The 24,768-nt window shown below is 39.0% G+C and overlaps 1 protein-coding gene across 2 annotated transcripts in view; it reads left to right on the forward strand.

Annotated features, from left to right (window-relative positions):
• The window catches only part of VPS13C (vacuolar protein sorting 13 homolog C), a 442,250-nt gene that overhangs the window by 50,948 nt on the left and 366,534 nt on the right, over positions 1 to 24,768 (forward strand). For both annotated transcript variants that reach the window (XM_033920131.1, XM_033920132.1), the window contains exons 6-8: positions 11,338 to 11,447; positions 13,139 to 13,198; positions 23,117 to 23,176. In XM_033920131.1, the coding sequence (XP_033776022.1) occupies positions 11,338 to 11,447; positions 13,139 to 13,198; positions 23,117 to 23,176 (230 nt within the window). The remainder of the gene's footprint in view (positions 1 to 11,337; positions 11,448 to 13,138; positions 13,199 to 23,116; positions 23,177 to 24,768) is intronic.

Consider the following 24,768-nt stretch of genomic DNA (forward strand, 5'->3'; position numbering starts at 1 on the left):
AGGAAGTAAACATAAAAAGCATAAACTATTTAAGAAACCCTTTAAAGGTTATGTCAGTAAAAAAGGTGGGTAAATGTTTGTAATTTTTAGTATTTTGTATGTTGCCTCTGTCTATAATATTCCTTGTTACTTGATGAAATTCTTTTTTTGCAATGTTCCTTGTTACTTGATGTCTGTAATGTTCTTTGTTACTTGATGAAATTCTCTTTCAAAATGTTTGTAAATGTTTTTTCCGATACTTTGAAGATTTTTAAAATATTTGTCCCCCTTTTATCAAGCTGCGTTAGGGAGATTTTATCGCAAGTTGCTGTAGTAAAAGCTCCAATGCTCATAGAAATTCTATGAGCGTTGGAGCGTTTACCATAGCGGCCTGCGATAAAAAACTCTTAACCCTGCTTGATAAAAGGGGGCTCTTATTGATTTCTTGACTAAATGGTGCAGAATTAAAATATGTTTGAGAAAGGTAAATACAATTTGGTGAAGGATATTGGTAGGGAAGAATGATTAGAAAGTCTTCTATAATAATCAGTTACTTCTGCTTCTTTGGTTTTGTTCATAAATGTGTGTGTGTGTGTGGAGGGGTGTTTGGTTTTATATTTCTTTGAATTAAGATCTATGTTTTGTCATTCTGATCCACATTATTCAAGTAGCATTCTTTGGGTATTGGTCGATACTACATGATTTCCTTCAAAGGATGAACAGGTCCATTTATATTTGTGAAAATAGAAATTTTAAACTGTTTTTTTTGTTGTTGGATAAAGGCATATCAAAGCATCTGAAGATTTAAATTAAAAAGTAAACTTGGCAAAGTAGATTTTAATAACTTTTGACTTTACAAAATTTATACTTTGGTTAAGTTAATTTGAACAAAACCAATGAAATTTCCAAAGGCCAAAATAGGAAACTGAAGGTGAAGTAAAAGAAAAAAGATGGAGGAGGGTTTATTCTGTATTCTCAGTTCATGGTTAGTGATCTTAAAATTTGCATTATTTATGGAAGAGATTTAAGCAGAACTAAAGGAGTCTTCTTAGAATGAGCATATCTAGGCATGCAAGGTACTAGATCTGTCCAGTTCAGACAAAAAGTTTTGATTTTGCCAGTTGAATCGATTTTTCGGTTCGATTCACTTTCTATGATATAGCTTTAAAATTAGCTAGCAGGTTTATTTTGCAACCTCTTCACCCATCCTCACCTATCTTTGCCTTTAATCCCATGCCAGTGCTGTCAAGTGTAAACAAAACAAACATTGTTAGACAGTGAGCGCAAGCTAGAACCTAATACCAGGTCTGGCAGGAAACACATTTCAAATCTGATGTATTGTAATCACAAAATAGAAAATAATTTTAAAAAAAATCTTTTTTTGTCTGGTCATTTTACTATTTAAATCATGTTGGTCCCAGGCTCTGGTTTCTGCTTGTCTTCTGTTAACTCTCATCCCTGCAGGTCCCAGCAGCCCCCCAAGGGTCAGCAATCCCCCCACAAGGATCCAGCCCCTCCGTCTTCCTTCTAGTTCCTGATCCACTATCTCTCTCTCTTCCTTCTAGCTCCTGAACCACTATCTCTCTCTTCCTTTCAGCCTCCTACCACCTCACATGGCTAGCATCCTTTCTCACCAGCTCTAGCCTCAGCCAGTCAAACCGCCCCGCCCCTGCAGGTCTAGCATTCTCTCTTCCGGGCCTTTTCTCCAGCTTCCAGATCCCCACAGGTCCTTCAACGGCAGCAACACAGTCTTCCATTTGGGTCTGAGTCTGGCTTCGGTGGTAGTGCTTCCCCCCTTGCGTAGGTCCTGAAGCAGCACATACCAGAAGTTCTTAGTCCTTGCCACCAATCTGCACAGGTCAGCACTTGGGCTTTCCCTCTTCTGGAATCCTTTTTTCTGATGTAACTTTTCTGTCTCACGAAACAGGAAGTTATATCAAAAGGAAGGACTCCAACAGAGGGAAAGCCCAAGAGCAGGCCTGAATCGGTGAGTCTTGTTTGTTTTTTTTCCCCAAAATGAATCGATACAAATTGATTCAGCCTAACTGAATCAGTAAATCAATTCAAATCGTGAATTAGGCAGCACTATTCAGTGCACACAGCAACAGGTAGTCTTAAGTAACTACCATATTTTTCGCTCCATAAGACACACTTTCCCCCCCCCAAAAAAAAAGTGGGTGGAAATAAGGGTGCATCTTTTGGAACGAATACCCCCTGTACCTCCATACCTTTTAAAAAATCTTGCCATCCAGTGCAGTATGGCAGGAGCTTTCAGCGCTCCTGCCCGTCCCTCAGCTGACTCCCAAACTCTCGCATCAGCGTCAGAGGGAAGCACGATGCAGGTGCGAACTTTTAACGTTACTGCTTGGTCCCGCTCCATGAATGGCTGCCGTCATTTCTTGCGGGACTGACAGCAGCCATTCACAGAGTGGAGTGGGACCAGGTATAATATATACCTGGTATATATATTAAAATCTTACATAATAAATGATTGTACAAAATTGAATAAACTCTTATTATAGTACCAAAAGTTTGTAATATTTTATTCTAATTAGTGCTGTAAGACTTGAGTAATGTAGTAGTCAACTACAAGAAAATGTATAGCTCAAATACAGGATAGACACTTATATAAGGCATGTATTTAGTCAGCCATTTTATGTATGCATTTGGGAAATGGGTTTTCTTTGCAAGCATTTAAAAATAGTTTTTGATAAACATTGGTACGTCTTGATAGCAGATGGGTCAGGTGTCAATAATAATAATTTTTAAGGGGCCCTTAATGTGGGCTATATGCTAAGAAGCCCATTATATACCTAATGGGTTTCTTAAAATTTAGCATTCGTTCAGCTTTAATAAAAAGGTCCTTAATGTTTGATGGATACTTGGTATGGAAGATTTAACCTGTTTTTTTTTTTTTTTTTTTAGCATATTTCATATTTGGAAGTTTATAAGGTGTGGTTGATATGGGGAAATGTAGGGTGTAATGTGATTTGTGAATTAGTTGTATATTATCTGCCTACATTCCATGGAAGTGGTTATAGGGCAGGATATAAATATAAAACAAAATTTCTTAGGTCAGTTTGAATGGTATAACAAACGTTAGATAAAAATTGTTCTAGAGTGACTTGGGTATATTTACAAGAGTTTTTGTTACAGTAATAGCTTTTTAAAATAAATCTTGCATCCTCTATAATAATCCTCTAAGCGCGCATGCACCTGACATTGTACTGTGTCCCTCTGTGGCTGTATTCTATTTACGGCACGTAGGGTGACTTGAGGCATGCGCGGTGGCTTGGACGGCTGGCGGCATGTGGAGGAATTTGAGTGGCGGTAGCAGTTTCTCTCCAGATAGCTGAGAGGAGCGGCTGGAGGGTGTCGTTTAATCCAGATAATTGAGAGGAACGGCTGGAGGGTGTCGTGCCTGTGCTGCAGGTGTCCCATGCTGGTAAAAATTCTCAAATGCTCAGGGAAGTGGAGGGGGAGAGGGAAAGGGGGCTGCTTTGGTGGGAGGGGTGTGCAGGGGGCCAGACAGCTTTGCTCTGGGGGGGAAAGACAGAAGGGGGCCACGGAGAGACAGTCAGGGAGAGGGAAAGGGGGCTGCTTTGGGGGAGGGGTGTGCTGGGGGGCAGACAGCTTTGCTCTGGGGGGGGGGGGAAAGACAGGAGAGAGAGAGAAAGACAGACACACAAATCTATTCTAGCACCCGTTAATGTAACGGACTTAAAGACTAGTAAAATATATTTTGCATGTTCTTATTTTTCTGTTTTTTTTCCCCACTAGTATTTTCTATATTCAGTAGCTCAATGTATATCTCTTCTGTCGTTCTAAAGATTAAGGGGGTAATAATCAGCCTGTTGCAGTCAACTTTTTTTTTTTAAACGCTGATAGCTGTCAGCAGAATTAGCCTCAGCTATTCAGTGCTGGGCTATGTCTAGGTATCAACACTGAATATCTTGAGCTAATTTAAGCAGGACTGGCTGCCAAATCTTATGCGGGTCATGGCAAATATTCAATGAGGGCCCACAGAAGACAATTATCTGAATAGCAGCTATGACCTTAATAAAACCCACCTGCCTCTGACAAAATAAGATCCCCATTCCCCTGCAGGTCCATAACATTCCCATCCCTAACCCCACACCTGGGCTTACCTGAAGTCTCTGGAGACAGACGTCAGAACAGGGGGGGGGCACAGGGTCTGTGGTCTCCCCAAAATTTGCCTGGCATTAGGGAGGAGCAAACAGGGCAGCTGCCCTATCTCCCGCCGTAGCCTGCAAGCAACTTTTCCCATGCTCCAGGGCTCTAACGCTGTGCTTGCTGGCTTCCCGATCCTTTTCCAATGAAACCAGAAGTTACATCATGAGGGGTGAGGGAGGAGAAGCAAAGCCGGCAAGCACAGTGTTAGAGCCCCGGAGCATGGACGAAGTCGCTTGCTGGCTAGGGCGGCGGTGGCGGGAGATAGGACAGGGAGGGAGGCGTTCAACTTGTTGCTCCTGCTTGCTTTGGTCTTCCTCGCTGCCGGGTCCTGCTGTTGTGGAAACAGAAAGTAGGTGCGACCCGGCAGTGAGGAAGGCCTGAAGCAATTAGGAGCAGCGAGTTGTGAATGTTGCGCTGCCAACGGCTGTGTGAGACCGGGGTGGGGGGAGGAGGAAGATAAATGCTGCCAACGACTGTGTGAGACCACAGGGGGAATGCTGCAGCAGCACCCAATTGAGGGGAGAGAGGGAAAGAGGAAGAAGGAAGACCAGGGAAGAGAAATGCTGCTGCTGCACCCAACTGGGGAGAGAGAGGGAAAGAGGGAGAAGGGAAGACCAGGGAAGGGAGAGGAGAAGAACGAGAGATGCCAAGTCAATGGGAAGGAGGGAAAGGAGATACTAGACCAAGGGATGGGAGGGATGCCAGGGCATGGGGGGGGGGAGGGAAAGAGACAGATGCCAGACCAGGGGAAAGGAAGGAAGGAGGGAGGGAGAGAAAGGAAGGAGAGGAGAAAGATGCCAGGTCATGGGGTGAGGGAAGGGAAACTAAGGAGATAAATGCCAGACCAGAGGGAAAGGAAGGAGAGGAGGTGCCAGAGCATGGAGGGAGAGATAGGAGAGGATAGAGATGCCAGACCATGGGGTGGAGTGGGAAGGAAGGAAGGAAAGGAGAAGAGAGAGATGCCAGAACATAGGGGAGATGGTGGAGACAGAAAAATGGAGAGGGGGTGAAGCTGAAATGAATCTTGTAGAATGGAGAGAAGGGGCACAGGATATACAGTTTATTGAAGGGACATAGAAAGAGGGAAGATGCCATATGGAAGAGAGAGAGGGGGGACACTGGATGGAAAGGGCAGGGAGGGCGGACCGTGGATGGAAGGGGCAGAGAGAGGGTAGACAGTAGATGGGGCAGAGAGAGAGGTCAGAGGCTGGGTGGAAGGGTAAAAGAGAGAGGGCAGATTTTGCGTGGAAGGGAGAGAGGACAAACACTGCACAGAAAGAAGAGCAAAGAGAAGATGATTAAAGCAGAAACAAAAAAAGGTAGAAATTTTTTTGTTGCTTTTTGTAGAATCAAGTAGTATTGTAACTGTATTGATAAAAATTTATAAATAGGAAATTTTTGAGACTAAATCCCTTTCCTCAGGTCAGGACAGGATACCATAATAGCAGTATACTGTACTGTCCTGAAGAAAGATTTGGCCTCTGAAAGCTAATTGAAAAATGGATTAGTCCAATAAAATTGTATTTTCTTATTTCTCATTATTTGTTTTATTTCTATTTGTTAATTTGTAAAGGTGGTGATTATTTTGTACCAGTTTTTCAAATTTACTGCTATTACTACTATTTGCATCTACTGTCTTCATATTTTGCACAGTATTAGGGGACATGTGTCACTGTTTTTGTGCTGTTGCATTGTATGCAGTCTTGCATCTTAGGGTTTCATTTTTATCTTTTAGTACTTTTAGTTTGTGGTCCCATATTTGCTTAAGGGTTATCTGTGTTCTGTTCGGAATTACATTACTTTACATTGATGTCTACAGTGTGCTTTGTGCAGTTTAATTTTGTGGTTAACCATTATGTGTTGTTAATAAGATTATATTGTATCAAGTTTCAAGTTTAATAAAATTTTTGATTAATCGCTTAATCATATTTCTAAGCGATGAACATTTTAAAATTACAATATTTGGGGAACAATACAATTCTTAGTAATATATTACGTACAAGCGGACTAATAAACAAACTTATCAAATCATAAACACAAGGAAAAAGGAGAATGAAATACAAAATCATGAAAGGAAAGTAAGACAATCAAGGAAAAAACAAAAGGCAGGGAAAACAAAAAACCTTAATATTGTACAGTGGAATTAAAAATGTAACCAGCGAACTAGTTAGCTAATTATCAAAAGCATCTTTAAAGAGAAAGGTTTTTAAATTACTCTTAAATTTCTCCAGATTGCATTCTTCCCTTAAATAAATAGGGAGAGAATTCCAAATTTGAGGTGCAGTAACAGAAAAAATAAATTGCCGTCTTGTATTAATAACCCTAAGAGAAGGAATCGTCAATAAATTTTGTTCATTGGATCTCAATGTTCTATTTGGAGTATAAGGGATTAATAATTTATAGATGAATGCTGGAGTTTTATAAATTAGGGATTTAAAAGTAAGTATGCATAATTTATATGTTATCCGATGAGATATAGGGAGCCAATGCGCTTTCCTAAGAAGAGGAGTTACATGGTCGAATTTCCTAGTTTTAGTTATAAGTTTAATGGAAGCATTTTGAATAATTTTTAAACGTTTAATTTCATTCAGAGAAATGCCCTTAAAAAGGGCATTACAATAATCAATTTTAGAGATCACCAAAGAGTAAATGAGAATATTAAGGGATTTTGAACATAAAAATTGTGAGAGTGAACGAATTTGGCACAGCCTGTAAAAGGTTGTTTTAACAATATTATTAATGTGATCATGGAAAGTCAGCTTATAATCAAAAATCACCCCTAAAATGTATGTATACAGTACTCCCCCGATATTCGCGGGGGTTCCGTTCAGGAACCCCCGCGAATCTTGAAAAACCGCGAATACGTTTTTTTGTGGGGGGAGACTGGAGAGGGCAGCGGGAGAGGCAGGAGAGAGCAGCCGGAGCCCCGGCGAGTGAAGGAAATCACTCACTGTATGCTCTGACCGCCTCTTCCTGTACTAAAATTGGTCCTTACCAATCAGGAGCTGTGTGTCAAAGCAGCTCCTGATTGGTGAGGCCTGACTTTAGTACAGGAAGAGGCGGTCGGAGCATACAGCGAGTGATTTCCTTCACTCGCCGGTGCTCCAGTTGCTCTCTCCTGCCTCTCCAGCTGTTCTCTCCTGGCCGGCGGTTCGTGGTCGGAAAGTACCACAAATGGCCGGGACCGCCAACTGCAAATTCACGGGGGAGCACTGTATATGAAAAATGAATGGAAAAAATTGTATTACAATTAGTACTATTATGGGGGCAGAGATTGGTCAGGGGCAGGGGTGGAGCTGTCAGGCCCCCTAAACAAAAAAGCGTTCTGCTGCCTCTGCCTAGAGATCTAGTGGGGCAATGGGGGCAGGAGTGCCTATTGCTCCTGCCCCTAGCAGCTGCCTTGACAAAATAGCTGCTGCAACCTCTATAGGCAGCCTTGTGGGACTTTGGTGTTATCTGGATTGAGTTTATCTTTTGTGAGTTTAATCAATCTATTCAGTATTATCAAGCTTGATGTTCAGTGAGGAAATAGTTGAATGATTTGAATGAATAGTTGTATATTACCTCCTTTAAGTATATAAACTTAAAGGAGGTAATTTCTAGAGACTGAATCATAGTAAGTAATGATGGCAAAAAAATATTAATGTGGGGGACCAATTTTGATCCCTGAGGATGCCTCAGGCACTTAAGTAGGATGGAGAATGGATATCGCTCCATGTTAAGTGGGATGAAAATCAAGAAAGTTCTGTCTGTCGTGCCTATTTCTTGTTTGCTGAGTAAAATAGTATGATCAACATGTGAAAAGCAGAGGAAAGGTCAAGAGAATCTTATTCTAATCTAATTTAGACAGTGTAAATATAGTAACTACTGCAAATGTAGATTCTGTACAGGTGAACCTGTATAAAATTTTCTTTGCTAAGGATTTAGGGAACTTGTGTCATTCAATAATTTTTTAAGCTGATCAGAAGTAAAACTCTGTAAGTTTGACAAGAAAGGTAGATAGTAATACCATATAGACTTTTCTTGCTATCCTTAAGTCTGGGACTTCATATATGCTGTTTTCCACCCCTTGGGCAGACAATACCAAGCTCTAGGAATGACATGCTCATACTATAGATACAAGAAAGAAAAAAACAGTGCTTTGAAATGTCTAATTAAAGTAGGAGTATCATCCACTGGTCAAATGGGGGGGGGGGGGGGGAGGGGAAATTTGGGGTTTGCTAAAGGATAAGATATGATTGGCTACCTCTAAATGCCAATGTGTTCAGGTTACCTCTTTCTCTTTTTTTTGTTGTTGTTGGTGTTATGTTACTTTTATGGGGATGGGATGGGAAATTTATAAATTGAGAGGGTTGTGGTTTTTTTCTTAAAAGCTACATATTAGAGCTGCTTATATGGTTGAGTGTTATGTATGCTGTATAGTGGGACTAGTTTTGCCCTAGTTAATTACTGGCGATTTACTGTGGTTTGTCACATAATTGTTTTTGTAAAATAGAATGTTAACTAAAAAATTAAAAGGAATAGATTCATGATGGGCTATAGAAGTATTAAGGGTTTTTAGGATTTTTTTGAACATCCACCGTTGGGTTGTTGAATTTATTGAAGAGAGTATATAGTAAATGATGGCTAATATAACAATTGGGAAAGCAAAAAAAATGAAGATAGATCTGGTGAAGTCTGCAGGTTTGAAGAGGTGGAAGATGCCAAAAAAAAAAAAAAATCATTGCAAAGCACCAATCGTTTAATATGAGAGCCTGAGGCAGCAACTGTGGGTGCAGATTTTCCTATATCCGAAGTCCCTTTATATATATATATATATATATATATATATATTTTCCCTGATATCAGCCAGGACAGAAATAATTTCTTTGTTACTACCTTAATAGCACATGAGCTCCATACTTCAACCCAGAAATGATACACAATTGCTGTATGACAAATGCAATCAAATACAGCTTCTATCACAAAAACAGGTTAAACTTGAACTCGATCAAAATTAGCTGTAAATTCACTTTAAAATCTTTTTAAAGTTCTTTTCTAACCACGGACAACTAAAACCAACCTGTCTTCCAAACTGAGAACCACCCAACTGCTCTCCTTAGCAGTTCAGAACGCTTCCTGATAGAGAGCTGTACTGTCCAGAATTCCAAAGGGCACGTGCCGCTCAGAAGTCTTAAAGCTACAGCGATATTTTCTCTTGGGTTACATTATGGCAAATGCAGATTCATAGCTGATATCCAAATCTGCAGCCAATTGAGACACCGTTATCCATCAGCCTTTAATTCAGGCATCCACTCTGTCAACGTGCTCTTGTGTGCATGTTGATTGGCGACCAGAACGGCCTTCGTTGGCTATACCTGTTCTTCCTGCTTTAAATCATTTTTACCCACTCATAAACCTTTCGTTGATTCATGGTGCTCTGTCCATACTGACAGTGAATTTCCACAGGTGTTGCTCCCTCTGCCCAAAGAGAGTGTACTACTGCACATTGTTCTTTGATGGTGCAATCGTGCAATGGTGTGTCCATGTTTCTGACCTTGTGGCTGCCCCACGACTAAAGGCCAAGCGCTACACTGTGCATGAATGAACTATCCAACAGGAAATGTATGAGTACATATGTTGCATTTCTCTAGCTCTGTTCCAGTTATTGCATAATTTAACAATTGCCTATTAATTTTTGATTCACCCTCGTAAAACGTGCTAGCGGGCTAAATCATTTATGCCCATTTACTACCCATACCACACCATCCCTAAAAAAAATCATTAGTGTAAGGAAATAAGAGAGATTTTGCAAAACGCTTTTGTGCGATAGCCTGTTTGCATGCCCTAGCCATGTGTGAAGGACTTAGGGCTCCTTTTATGAAGGTGCGCTAGCATTTTTAGCGCACACACCGGATTAGCGCGCACTAGCTGGAAAACTACTACCTGCTCAAGAGGAGGCAGTAACGGCTAGTACATGCGGCATTTTAGCGCACGCTATTCTGCGCATTAAAGCCCTAACGCACCTTCGTAAAAGGAGCCCTTAATGCCCTTTACAAAATAGACCCCTAAGTTACTTAGATTGGCTTTGATGTAGGCCAGTTTTGGTGCCATCCTGCTCACTGGCTTCCGGTATCTCATAGAATAACATATAAAATATGCCTACTCACCTTTAAAGCAATGCTTTTTAAAACACCTGCATTTATTTTTAAATCACTAATCCCCTACTCCACAAATAGAATATTGCGATCAAACGAACAGCATTTACTGACAATTCCATCTCTTAAGATCATTAATACTAGAAGACAATATATCTTCTCTGTTACTGCTCCACAAATCTGGAACTCCCTGCCAATTTATTTAAGAGAAGAACATAATATTGATAAATTCAAGACCAATTTAAAAACATTCCTTTTCAAAGACGCTTTTGATCAATAAGTCTTACTCTTGAATTCACTAATGTTGTATTTGACTATTCATTTTAATTCCCAACCTTGTGTTTTTGCCTGACCTCCTTTTCTATAATATTTTGTAGTTCAAATCCCCTTTTCCTCTTTACTCTTGTTTTGTTAAATTTGTATATAGTCTAGTTTATTTTAATGGTTATGTTTAAAATAATGTTTTATTTTTTTAATATTGTAATTTTAATTGCTTCTTTTTATGTATGTTCATTGCTTTGAAGTAAGATTAAGCGATTAATCAAAAATTTTAATAAACTTGAAACTTATTTTATATCTTTTTTGTCATTTCAATTTCTTCTCAAGGTGAAACATATCAAGATCTTGACTAGCCAGGCAAAAATTGTTGCTCTTCCCAGACCAATGTAGCACTACTTTAGCACTGCTAACAGATGTTTAGGAACCCTTCAAAACATTCATTGCTCTAGATTTTATATGCTGAAAAGATACTTTAATATACATGGTGCTTCTTTACATATGAGAACGTTTAAACTGCCTTCTTAGTTGGAAATTTTCTGTCAAACTTAATTCTGTGTATCTTTGACAAATATCATTGCATGTTGATTATACATCATAAAATGGGATATAACACTATTTTTAAATAAAATTCTGAATTTGCTGAGATTTCATTGAAAATCTAGCCCAGTGTTCCTGATACATTCAAAACATATGAACATATAGTATTTATTTATAGCATTTCTTATATTCTTTCTACTGTATTTTTCAGACAAACCAAAAGAAGAGAAGAAAGATACGTTTATAGAAAAGCTAGCAACTCAGGTTATAAAAAATTTGCAAGTCAAAATCACAAGTATTCATATTCGCTATGAAGATGATGTAAGTAACTTCTGTAATGAATTTGATCAAATAACTTTTGTAGAATATGTTAACAAATAACAGTAGTGGAATTCAGAATGCATTTATAACATCAATTATGCTGGGTCCAGGCTTCAGTGAACAGTCTTACCATAGATTTTACTGAAACTCCCTCAGGTTTTATATTGAAAAGCAGGAATCTCTCATGGGGCCATACACTGCAGAACTTACTGTATTAGATTGGCACTGCAGAACTTTAGTGTTATCAGCCAGACTGTTGTTTTTTGAACAACTTTCTTTAATAATTTGAAGTAAAGAATAAACACTTACAATTTGAAGATTTCAAGGCAGTCCAACTTTATGTATAGAATCTTCTTACTCCACCAGCACATCCTATCCAAAGAAAAGCTGGGAGTGTGTCCACACACTTTGTGGGAAATAACACTGTGCTCCAGACTTAGATATTGAATCTAAACTGTATTAGGTTAGCGGAAATAAAGGAAGAAAACCTGGTGAAAGGACAATGCTAGACCAAGTTTTCATTCAGCCATGCGGTCTACAAAATGGATACTGTTGTCTCCCAGAAGCTAAAGAAGGGCGGGCTCTGTGGTTGCATCCAGGCTCTCTGGGAGAAGCAAATCTTTCTGGGAATTTAAGTCCACAGAGCACACTTTACTTACTCATCTTAGCATAAACACTCATATACTTGATTTTATATAAGAACTGAGAAAATGCCCACATAAAATGGGGGAGAACATCGATCAGAAATTATGAATGAGATTTGATCTAGAGAGACTTTCAACCATGCAGGATGCTGAGCAGAACTAGTATATCTAAGTTCTTTAAGTTGGAGATTTTGAGCTTCACTGTGCTTTTGAGTAGTAAAAAAATGTCTATATCAAGTCTTAATGATCTGCATATAAATTTAGTGTAATTTTTAGTATACATGTATAATTGTGAACCATGCCCATGCTTTGTCCTTGTATGTTTATACTAGTTATGATATGCCATCATGTCATTTACTTATTCTAGCCAGTATATTGAGAGGCCATTTATGTATGAAAATTACTTAAAAATTACATCCTTAAAAGCTATGATAAAAATGACTGAACATTTTTGAATTTGGTAGAATATTTGAATATCTCACAAAATGAACAATAAATCATGTATTTTTCATGTATTCTTAACACTCAAGTAAGCCTATTTTGTTGTAGACTTGGTTGCTTTAAGAAGTTGACTGCTTATAAATAATAAAAAGTATCAAGGGATTGGATTGCACTTTATCAGTTTTCATAAGAAACTCTACCCATGCTTAATGACAAAGCTAAACACACACAATTTTTGTGGGGCACATCATTTGTACCCCATGCTTTATAACAAAGTTACTTTGTTTACTCCAGATTGATTTACATAGAAACATGATGGCAGATAAAGGCCAAATGGCCCATCCAGTCTGCCCATCTGCAGTAACCATCATCTCTTCCTCTCTCTCTAAGGGATCCTACGTGCCTATCCCAGGCTTTCTTGAAATCAGACAGTCTCTACCAGAAATCTACAGTCCTCTAACAGGAGACTATTGCATGCATCTACCACCCTTTCTGTAAAAAAAGTATTTCCTTAGATTACTCCTGAGCCTATCACTTCTTAACTTCATCAATTTGTTACTTAACTGTTCTTAAAATGTAATGATGATTATTTTTTTCTATTTTCAGATCACAGATTCTAGCAACCCTGTTTCAATGGGTGGAACATTAGGAGAGCTGAGTCTCCTGGTAATGTTTGTTTTGTGGTATATTTTTCTACCAGAGCATGGCATTAGACTGATTCTTATAACTGGCAAAGTAGTAGTATTGTTTTTGTGGTCTGTGTACTTATAGTGCAAAAAGTCAAACTCAAAAATTCTTGTTTGTCCAAATAATTTAGCAGGTATAGTGCCATTTAATGAAAATGATTAGAAGCACTATCATTGGCTACCAAGTACATTTTTTTTAAATTGTGAATTAAGAAATAATAAATCAAGAATGTCTGAGGTTTATTTATCTGTAATGGTAATCAATGCATTGTCGTATGCTTAGACACTTTTCACTGAGTCACCTAGTAGCAATGTATGACTCCAAAGAACTTGCTTAGTTTGCACCTACTACGTCTATAAATTGAGTTGGTTGGAAGGAGCTACTCTTATTTGAAACTCCAGTATAGGCACATTTCTTTCCAGGCTTCCACATGCTCAAGAACATTAATATTAACACAGATAAAGCACATGTGAGGTATGTGCTTGTTTGTAAAATGTGAAACTTTAAAGTCCATTTTTCTAATCTTCTGAGACTAGGAAATAGGGTATCTGAATGGCAGATGAATTTAAAGTAGACAAATACTAAATGGATGCATGTGGGCAAAATAAGCCCAAATCTCATTTACAAAATGGGTCCCGAGTTAAAAGTTAAAACCTAAGAAATATATTTTGAGTTGTTAATCCATTGAAATTTCTAGCCCTTTGTTCTGCCGTTGCCAGGAAATCAAATAAAATGTTGGGGATCATTTGAAAAGGGCTGGAGAACCCAGTGGATATATTATGTTTGTTTTTATGTTTATTTGAAGCTTCTATACTGCTACTAATGACTGTAGAATGAATTCAGAGCGGTTTGCATGAGCTTCAGTAATTGTGCTACAATACATGTCATTGTATAGGTCATCATGCAACCATACCTGGAATATTGTACAAAATTCTGAAATCTGAATCTCTGAAAGAATATAACAGAAACAGAAAAGGATCAGAGACGGATGCTTTAAAATGATAAAGGGGATGGAACACATTACTTAGCTATTCTATTATGTTCTATTCTTATTTATATTCCGCACTATTCTCATAATAGATTCTAGGTGTATAACAACAATTATAAAAAAATATTGTGTCCAAACAAAATTATTCATTTAACAATCATTAAAAATAAAAAGGTTTTAACAATCTTCTAATGATATAATAATAAAAAAAACTATTCTTAATGCAGTTGGAAGATCATTCCAAAGCTTTGTTCCTATAAACCTGAAAAGATTTGTTCATCAAAGATTTCAAATAATAATAATAATAATAACTTTATTTTTATATACCGCCAGCTGTCTTGCGACTTCTAGGCGGTTTACAATAAAAGAAACTGTGAATACAATAAAAGAAAATGTAAATACAATAAAGAGAAACTTTACGTACAATGAATTAAAGAGTATAGCAGTATACATCTCGTACAATGAATTAAAGAGTAAGCAGTCTACATCTGATAATATTAATAATGTTAACAACAGTTTGTGTGTTGCAAGGCCAGGAAGTGCCAAGCTGTTTGCACAGAAGTAGAAATATTCCGTGAATTGAATAGAGTGTTCATAGTTAGTGATTAGGGGTTGGGGTTAACAGTTTGCAAGTTTAGTTATTTGATGATGTTACGAGGGGGGTTGATGTTCCGGTTCGTTGCCTAGGTATTTCAAGAATAGATAAGTTTTTAGGTGTTTCCTGAATTCTTCATAGTTGTTTGTGTGTGCAATTAATTTTTCTAGGTCTTTACCCCATATGGCTGCTTGATATGATAGCAGTTGTTGATGGTGTCTCTTATATTTGCACCCTCTAGCCGGTGGGGAGACAAATTTCATGTGTGTTTTTCTTTCGTGTCTGTTGGTTGGGAATGAGAAGAGATCTGTAATGTATTTTGGGGCTAGACCATTTAATACTTTGAAGCAGAGACATCCTAGCTTGAACTTTGTGCGCGCCTCCATCGGCAGCCAGTGTAGGAGTCGGTAAGAAGGGGTTATGTGATCGGACTTCTTCAGCCCGAAAATCATCCTGACTGCTGCATTTTGTATCAGTTGTAGTCTTTGCATTTGCTTCTGGGGGATCGTCAGATGGGTGATGTTGCAATAGTCCAGGTGGTTTAGTATTAGGGATTGTACTAGCATTCTGAAAGCTGAAGTGTGGAAGTATGCCTTAATGGACTTAAGTTTCCAGAGAGTGAAGAACCCTCTTTTGATTAAGGAGTCTATGTGGTCTTTCATGGTTAGGCCTTGGTCTAGTCTTACTCCTAGGATCTTCATCGTTGGTTGAATGGGGTAGTTTAGATTGTTAATGTGTAGTGATGTTGTCGTATTCTGTGCGTGTGGCGAGGCTATGAAGAATTTAGTTTTTTCTGAATTGAGCTTCAGTTTGAAATCTGTGGTCCATTGTTCCATCGTGTTAATGACCATATGAAATGACCATATGAACTTATAAATAAGGCTAGATAATGTATGGCTCTTTAGTTTGAGAAAAGAGATGGTTGAGGGGGATGATAAAAAATTAATAAAGTCATGAGTGAAGTAGAATGATTAAATAGGGAATGATTGGTTTAACCTTTCAAGCATTAAAGCAAGAAGACATGCTATGACACTAACAAATTGAAAACAAATTGTACTTTTTGGCAGTGCATGATTAATCTGTAAGATCTGTTATCAGAAGATGTGGCCAAGGTAACTAACCTAGTGATGTTAAAGTGTCATGGAAAGTTCCTAGAGGAAAGGTCTGTAAATGATTAGCCAGGTAGATTTGGAAAGCCCATTGCTTATTCCATGAAATAAATTATTAGAAACTGTACTTTTTGGATATGCTGTGTACTTGTAACCTGGACTGGACATTGTTTCCAAATATATATGTAGCAAAATAAGACCCTTATCATACTCATATGAACAATCTGAACAAGTCTCATTTTCATTCAGAGCTGCTTCAGGGAATTGGCAAAAATGCAGTGTCCTGCAAAACATTAAAAAAAAAATTTTCAAGAGTAATTGCTTGGCAATTAGTTGATGTTGGTATAAAACTTACATTTGATAATATCAGTTTCATTTTGCATTTGCTGATATTGGGATCGCTCATATGATAGGTGTCTCTTTTTTTCGTTGCACATATATTTGGAAAATTTTGAGATGCAAACAACATAGAGATTTTGTTATATTGTAAAAAATCAAGAGGTTTTAGACCTATAATTGAAGTGTGTCTGTGAGGATAACATCATTGAACCTTTGAGTATGTGAGTCGTTTTGCACAGACTTCTAAGGTCTATTTCTTCCTATAAAAAATAACACTGGTCAACAAAAGAGGTTTTCTTTGCTACTGAGAACTTAAGAAGTGTTCTTCGTTAATTTAATGATGCTGATTTCAGATCTGTAATTGAAATTGAGCTAGCACGTCAGGTTTCTGAGATGCACGTTACTGATTTTTTAGAGAGTTTGCCATATCGGCACAATATTGTATGAACTGTGTCCCACCAAACTTATGTTAAGGAGTTTACTCTGAAAACAAACATGAAGACAGTAAGAAGACATGTTACAACATATATTTACGCCTCTCTTAACTCACACAAAAGTGATGTCAGCATGTTCAGAAATGTTTGAAAACAAAACCCAAAGGACTTCAAATAGCCAATAAAGTCCAAAACAATATAAATAAAGAATTGGCTACAGTCCTCTCCCTTGAAGGAAATGTAGAGGCTTGGAACTTAAATAATGGACATCAGTATGAGCCTTTATAAATGGACGAGGGACTATAGGCTCAGGCAGTGCCTCATAGATGTCTAGCACCAAACTTAATGAGGGTTGCCCCATACATCATATAGTCCATATAAATATTAACACTCAATCAGTGTGCATAAAAAATAATCAATACCTTAATAACTTTGCCATCAAGGGGGAGGACAAAAATGAAACAATTATAAAAAAGTAATAAGAAGTGAAAATGAAAAATCTTGAAATAACATCAATAAGCTCCCAAAAACCAAAAATGTACATGAAATGGTTAAAGTGCAAGTGCTTAGAAAAGTTCAAACTGTGATACTATAAAATTCCATATTATAAAAGTTGATATTATAAATCTTAAATGTTAAAAAAGTCATTAATCCAAATTTCTACCAAACTGCGAATATGATAACATCCATAGAAAACATTCATGTGAAAATGAAGAATATATTTGAAAAGATCAATCGATAAAAATACAATTTATAAATATGAAGTTCATTGCTTTACTTATGTTGTGAAGAGTTCATCAAGAAATTCCATAAATTTAAAGTTCATAGCACCAATATGAAGTTGATACTGTGAAAAGTTCATCGAAATATAAAAGTTCATAGCACCATCTCCATTGTAATATACAATTGGTAATATATAAAAAAATATATTTAGCTGCGTCTTATTAAATCACATATGTTGCCTTGAAAAATTAGTGTCACCACTCGACAGAGCTCCGTTTTGCCACCTTCGTCAGGAGCAGAGATCCATGAGAAGCAGACTTTCAAAGTTAAGGCAGCAGAAATTACTTTTATCCTGGAGCGGAAGGAAATCGGAGAAACGCTGGGTTCAGCTTCTGTTTGAACGCATCATCAAGGATCAGTTCACATATTTTGGGTCCAACAAAAACACCTTTTTTGATTTTGGCTTTACTTTTCTCGAAACTTTTCTCACAGGTGCTTCACATTGTATCTGCCAAAATCATGCTTTTATGCACTTTGAAGTCTGCTGGACAGATTCTTTTGCTGATCTTGTACAGTAAATTGTCAACAGACATAACAAAAATTATCAGGATGGTTAACACAACCTCATCTGTTCATAATAATTATATCATCTTAGTCAAAAAACAAACAAAATATAAAAATTCACAGATAGAAAAAGCAACACAATCACTTTTTAGTATAAACTTTCAAATTACTGGTATATGTGATTGATGAGCTCTCCTAAAATGCAGTATTGTGTTACAGAAACAATAAAATTCTGACGCTTCATGGTAGTGTTATTGCTGAAATGATATAAACACAAACTGACGTATAACATAAAAACAGGATGTGATAGATGAAAAGTGCTTTCAGATTTACAGTCAGCATGTGGCTCTTGTTAAGGTACAGGTGACAGAACTCCAGTAGCAAAATGCTTGTTGACCAGTGTAACCATACAATATGCTCTAAGATATTGAGTCTAACTATTGTTTGGAATGTTTTTGTGGTTGCACTGGGGTTCAATAGATAGTAAATTAACCTCTTCAACATTAGTTTGAATTAGTAACATTGAGATGTAGACATTTTATGCATTTTAAGTGTCTGAATCAGTTCAAAAGCTATGAATATGCACAGATATTTCAATGCTAATGTATCAACAACAAATTGATGTCCACCACTGAATTTATATTCAAGTCACACTTTGTTCCTCAGAATGCCACACATTAAAATTGTGTGGTAGCCGTTCCCGACCCTGATGAATTATTGAAACGAGTCGGTGGGGATTGAGACAGACCCGATTCAAAGCTAAGTTACTATTAAGCATTTATAGTTTTATAATATGTTTTCTAAATGAGCATGGACACTTTATAAATTATATAAATTATTGTGTAAAATATCGTAAATAATAGCACATTTAATCAAAAGAATCACACTATAAAAAGTTCCGGTGAGGACGGCTACCACACAATTTTAATGTGTGGCATTCTGAGGAACAAAGTGTGACTTGAATACAAATTCAGTGGTGGACATCAATTTGTTGTTGAATCAGTTCAAGACACCATTAGTGTGTCAGTAATTTTTCACAGTGCCGCTAAGTCAAAAACACCTAACCTTCCCCCTCCCCTCATAATCTCTCCTTTCCTTACTTGTGTTCTGTCATTGCTCTCCTCTTTTCCTCTACCTTTCCTTTCCTGATCTATCATCTTTCTCCTTCCTACCCCCCCCCCCCCAAATTTGATGATTTTCTCGTTTAGCCCTCCCTCCCAGTTGGGTATAATATTTCTCTCTTTTCCTTCCTATGGGATCCAGTACCTCTCTCGTTCTCTCTTACCCATGATATTCAGGCCACTGGCAGCTTAAATACACTGCCTTCAATCCCCTCTTCAACTTCCTGTCCCTGCACAGGTAGGATACTGCAATACAAGGAAAGCTTCTGGGTCATTGAAGGCAGTGCATTTAAGCTATTGGTGGTCCGAAGATTGTAAGCTGAAACTTGGAATGCTGCGGAACACAGTTTAGGAACCACTGGCCTAAATGTCAAAGGACAAGCAGGTATAATCTTGCATGTGTGTGACATCTATGAAACCTAGTATGAACATATACCAACTGCCCTGTCACTTTAAATTTTAAGGCAGTGCCTATACCGTGTGTGTGCTGGTGCCTTCCTGCCCAACGCTGGCTCATGGGACCTTCAGTTCTTTATTTTCTGCGGAGCTGAGAAGTTGTCTTTAGTGTTCTCAGTGTGTCAAACTTTTTTCTATTTTTAGTGCCTCCAGATCAACTGCTTTTATGTCTACCGAATTTGGTTTTTTTTCCACAATTTTTCATTTTTGGATCTTTGGGACACTATGAACCATTTTTGTCAGTCCAGGACCATTGATAAATTTTGGTCAGTTTTTCTATGTCATAGAGCCCTTTGACTTCATGTTGGCTGTTTCCCCTCCATGTCCAAATCAGTACCGGACTGCTTCAAGAAATGCTTTTGATGCAATAGTTGCTCTGATCTGCATAATTGTGTGTTCAGTGCCTCATCTTGAGCATTGGGACATTGACTGGGTCCTATATTCCCATGTGCAAAAGAGGTCACTGAAAGCCTGCAAACTTTAATTTGAAAAATATTCTGGTACCGCGTCTGCATAGACATTGAGCATGGCTGGTGATTTAGAGCCTGACACTCAAATTCCCATGACCCCGGCATCGACTTTAACACTGTATTGGGAGTGTCGTGTATCAGAGTTCATACAATGGCAAGACTCTACATCATTGATGCCTTGTGCAGCTTTAGTCCTAGCATATAAGAAAGCTAAGAAGCATAAGCACTCTTCTCCTTCTAGGCATGCCACTGCATCCTCTCAGGCAGTGATGTATGGTTGACCTCTTTCCTTATATCCAGCTGGTGTCTCTGTATAGGCATATCAAGGTCTCCTATGCCTCACCAACTGGTACAGCAGACTGCTAAGCCATTGTCTATCAGTACTGGCTCTGTACAGGAAGAAATCCCAGGCCATGTTCGGACAACTGCTCTTGGAGCTACTGCAGATGTAGTCTGTACAGGCTTCAAAGGCTCCCATGTTTTCCGTAGCCTAATCTGAGAACGTCTCAATACGTCAGTTGAGGACACATTCATGGACATCAGCTCGATACCAAGCATTGGCATTTAGAACCACTCGACGCATGCATCATCTTTATTGGAGGATATTTCACCTTGACATACACACCTTACCTTACCTTAAGTGGGTGGGAGGGGAGGGAGCAGGGGGTGTGCAGCGGAGAGGATAGAAAGATGCTACACGGGGGGGGGGGGGGGGGGATTGGAAGAAGAGAGGGATAGAATCTGCAAGGGTTCTGCTGCACAAAGGATTGGAGGAGGGATAGAAAGATACTGCATAAGGGGATGGGTGAGAAGGAAGGAAAGATGCTGCACATGTGGGGGAGAGAAAGGAAATAGGAAGAATAGGGGTAGAGGAGAGGAAGGGAGAGATGATCATTGTACATGAAAAAAATAAGACATCCCCGAAAATAATACCTAGTCCTTTTTTGGGCCCAAAATTAATATAAGAAAGTGTTATTTTTGGAGAAACACAGTACATGGTGAGCATAGTATATTATATTTATAGATCTAACATGCCAAGCAAAGCATGATAAACATAGCATTATATATACAAATGTAGCATGGCAAACAAAGCATGGCTAACATAGTATAACATGACAGTATGGCACTTAATGTGGAAGAACCTAGCGGGGTGAACATGGGATAGCAAATATTGTGTAGTGGATTTAGCATGTGACTTTGTAGCATTCATAGACATTCATAGACATCAGCTCGACACCAAGCATTGGCATTTAGAACCCACTCGACACATGCATCATCTTTATTGGAGGATATTTCACCTGTTTCACCTCGACACACACACACACACAACGCATGCTCTCACATACACCAATGAAAGAATGCTTCTAGGAATCTGACATCTCTCTTCACTCCAGTGAGCATCTGCCAGATTTCTCTGCAGATGAATCCTACAGTATTCCTTCTAATCCTTCCCCACCTCTTCCAAACCGAGCATCCCCTTCTGAAAGCCTATCTTTTACTGGCTTCATCTAGCAAATAAGGCAGGCATTACCCATAAGATACAATGTATAGTAGAGTGGGAGAAGAAGGTGGCAGTATGACAAAATGTGGCAAAGCATTGTATGACAAAGACATGGTATCTTGGTAGGATAGAGCATTATATGATGGGCAATATAAAGTGCAACGGTTCCTGATACAGTGGGTAAAGTGCATCAGCGTTTGAGATTTGTAACAGCAGAGGGCTGGTTCTCTTCTTTGTTAGGCTTGGGATTTGGGTAGGTACATGCAGGGTCAAGGGAAGAGATGGATTTTTATTGCTTTCCTGAAAATCAGTGGACCTTCTAATGATTTTATGTATGCTGAGTCAATGAGCTTCAAGCACGTGTTTCCACAATACAACATTTTTCCACAATACAACGTGTTTCTACAATAAGGTGGTTCTTCACACTCAAGTTCCTACCGAAGGTCATCTCAGAGTTTCATCTAAATAAGTCCATAGTTCTCCCGGTCTTTTTTCCAAGACCACATTCTCACCCTGGTGAAGCAGCACTCCATACTTTGGACTATAAATGTGTTCTTGCTTATTATTGGATCAGACCATATCTCATATCTGTTCCTGTCCTGTCTTTTGATCCAAACAGACTTAGGGCTCCTTTTACAAGGTGCGCTAGCGGTTTTAGCGCAAGCACCAGATTAGTACGCGTTAGCTGAAAATCTACCGCCTGCTCAAGAGGAGGTGGTAGCGGCTAGCGCACGACATTTTAGTGTGCACTATTCTGTACATTAAGGCCCTAACGTGCCTTCGTAAAAGGAGCCTTAAGCGCTCCTGTTAAGAAGAGAACCATCTCCACATGGCTGGTGCGGACTGTATCTCTTTTTGCTGTACTTGAGCTGGGCTGATGTTTCAAGGTTGTTATACTGCACATAAAGTTTGAGCAGTGGTGACTTCAATAACTCATCTATGTTCCACTCCCATTGAGGACATCTGCAAGGCTGCCACTTGGTCCTTCGTATCTCATTATATTTGGGAGAATCATTCCAGATGGGATAGTTGGTTTGGCCAATCAGTTCTACAAAATTTATTTTCCATTTAGATGCAAACTTCTCTCCATCCCTTTTTGGATTTGTCAGGCACATGGTAATTGTCAATAGTCATCTTCTTGGAGGCATGATCTTGGCGCTAGGGAATCCCACTGTGAAAATCTGCTGCTTGCTTGTCCTCTGATAAAGCATAGTTACTCACCTGTAGCAGGTGTTATCTGAGGGCAGCAGTCAGATATTTTCGCAACCCTCCCACCTCCCCTAGTTGGCTTCTTGGCTTTGATACTGAACTTAAGGTCCCATGAGCTGACATTGGACATTGAACGGTATGGACAGTCACAAGATTTTTAAAGTGGCATCACCCACATGTGAGAATATCTCCCTGCTGTCCTTGGATAACACTGCTACATGTGAGTAACTATGTTATACCTGCTGTCATTGGAAAATACCTGCTACAGGTAAGTATCCTTGCTCTTTATGAACATCTAAAATTTGAATTACGCTTCCAAAATGAGTACCTTAATATTGGTTGGTTTGTAAATGCTTACATCTGACTTTAAAAACATTTTTAATTTCAGACAGCTAATGAATCCTGGAAACCATGCATTTTAAATGAAGCAGCAAAAATCATTTACAAGGTAAGCTTTGTAGTGCATTTTTAGATATTGTGATAGCTCACAAAGTAGAGAGGTGAATTTTATCTTTTTTATGTGGATTCGGTGTTAATGTCTACTTTTTCTATGAGCAAAATGAACTTGAACTATTGAGCATAAGAATATAAGAATATAAGAACATAAGAATTTGCCTCCGCTGGGTTAGACCAGAGGTCCATCGCGCCCAGCAGTCCGCACCCGCGGCGGCCCATCAGGTCCATGACCTGTCATGTTATCTTGATTTAGCCCTAGCCCCCTTGTTTTCATCTATACTCTTTCCATACTCTTATCTACCCTTATCTGTATCCCTCAATCCCCCTATCCTTCAGGAATCCATCCAATCCCTCTTTGAATCTCTGTAGTGTACTCTGCCTGACCACTTCCTCCGGGAGCGCGTTCCATGTGTCCACAACCCTCTGTGTGAAGAAAAACCTCCTGGCATTTGTTCTAAACTTCTCCCCTTCCAGTTTCTCTGATTGCCCTCTTGTGCCTGTGGTTCCCCGTAGTTTGAAGAATCTATCCTTGTCTACCTTCTCCATGCCCTTCATGATCTTGAAAGTTTCTATCATGTCCCCCCTAAGCCTCCTCTTTTCCAGGGAGAAGAGCCCCAGCTTGTCCAGCCTGTCAGCGTATGAACAGTCCTCCATACCATTTATCATTTTCGTAGCTCTTCTCTGGACCTTCTTAAGTATCGCCATGTCTTTCTTGAGGTACGGCGACCAATATTGGACGCAGTACTCTAGATGCGGGCGCACCATTGCACGATATAGTGGCATGATGACTTCCTTCATCCTGGTTGTAATTCCCTTCTTAATGATGCCCAGCATTCTGTTAGCTTTCTTCGAGGCCGCTGCACATTCCGCTGATGATTTCATGGTTGTATCCACTAGCACACCTAAGTCTTTTTCAAGATTACTCTCCCCCAGCAATGTTCCCCCCATTTTGTAGCTGTACCTTGGGTTCCTTTTCCCTATATGCATGACCTTACATTTTTATATGTTAAAGCACATTTGCCATTTGTTTGCCCACTCTTCCAGTTTGCTTAGGTCCCTTTGCAGGTCTTCGCACTCCTTTGTGTTCCTAACTCTGCTGCAGAGTTTGGTGTCATCAGCAAATTTTATAACTTCACACCTCGTTCCCGTTTCCAAGTCATTGATATATATATTGAACAGCAGTGGTCCCAGCACCGACCCCTGCGGAACACCGCTTGTGACCCTCTGCCAGTCGGAGTATTGGCCCTTCACTCCAACTCTTTGTTTTCTGTCAGCCAACCAGTGCCTGATCCATCTGTGTACATCCCCTCCCACCCCGTGGTTCGACAATTTCTTAAGTAGCCGTTCATGGGGGACCTTATCAAAGGCCTTTTGGAAGTCGAGATAAATGATATCTATGGATTCCCCTTTATCCATCAGGCTGTTTATCCCTTCAAAGAAGTGCAGTAGGTTTGTTTGGCACGATCTTCCCTTGCAGAAGCCATGTTGGCTCGGTTTCAGCTGTCCATTTCTTTCTATGTGCTCACAGATGCTATCCTTTATTAATGCTTCCATCATCTTGCCCGGAATCGAAGTCAAGCTCAC

Source organism: Geotrypetes seraphini, chromosome 14 (genome assembly GCF_902459505.1).
Source record: "Geotrypetes seraphini chromosome 14, aGeoSer1.1, whole genome shotgun sequence".
NCBI lineage: Eukaryota > Metazoa > Chordata > Amphibia > Gymnophiona > Dermophiidae > Geotrypetes > Geotrypetes seraphini.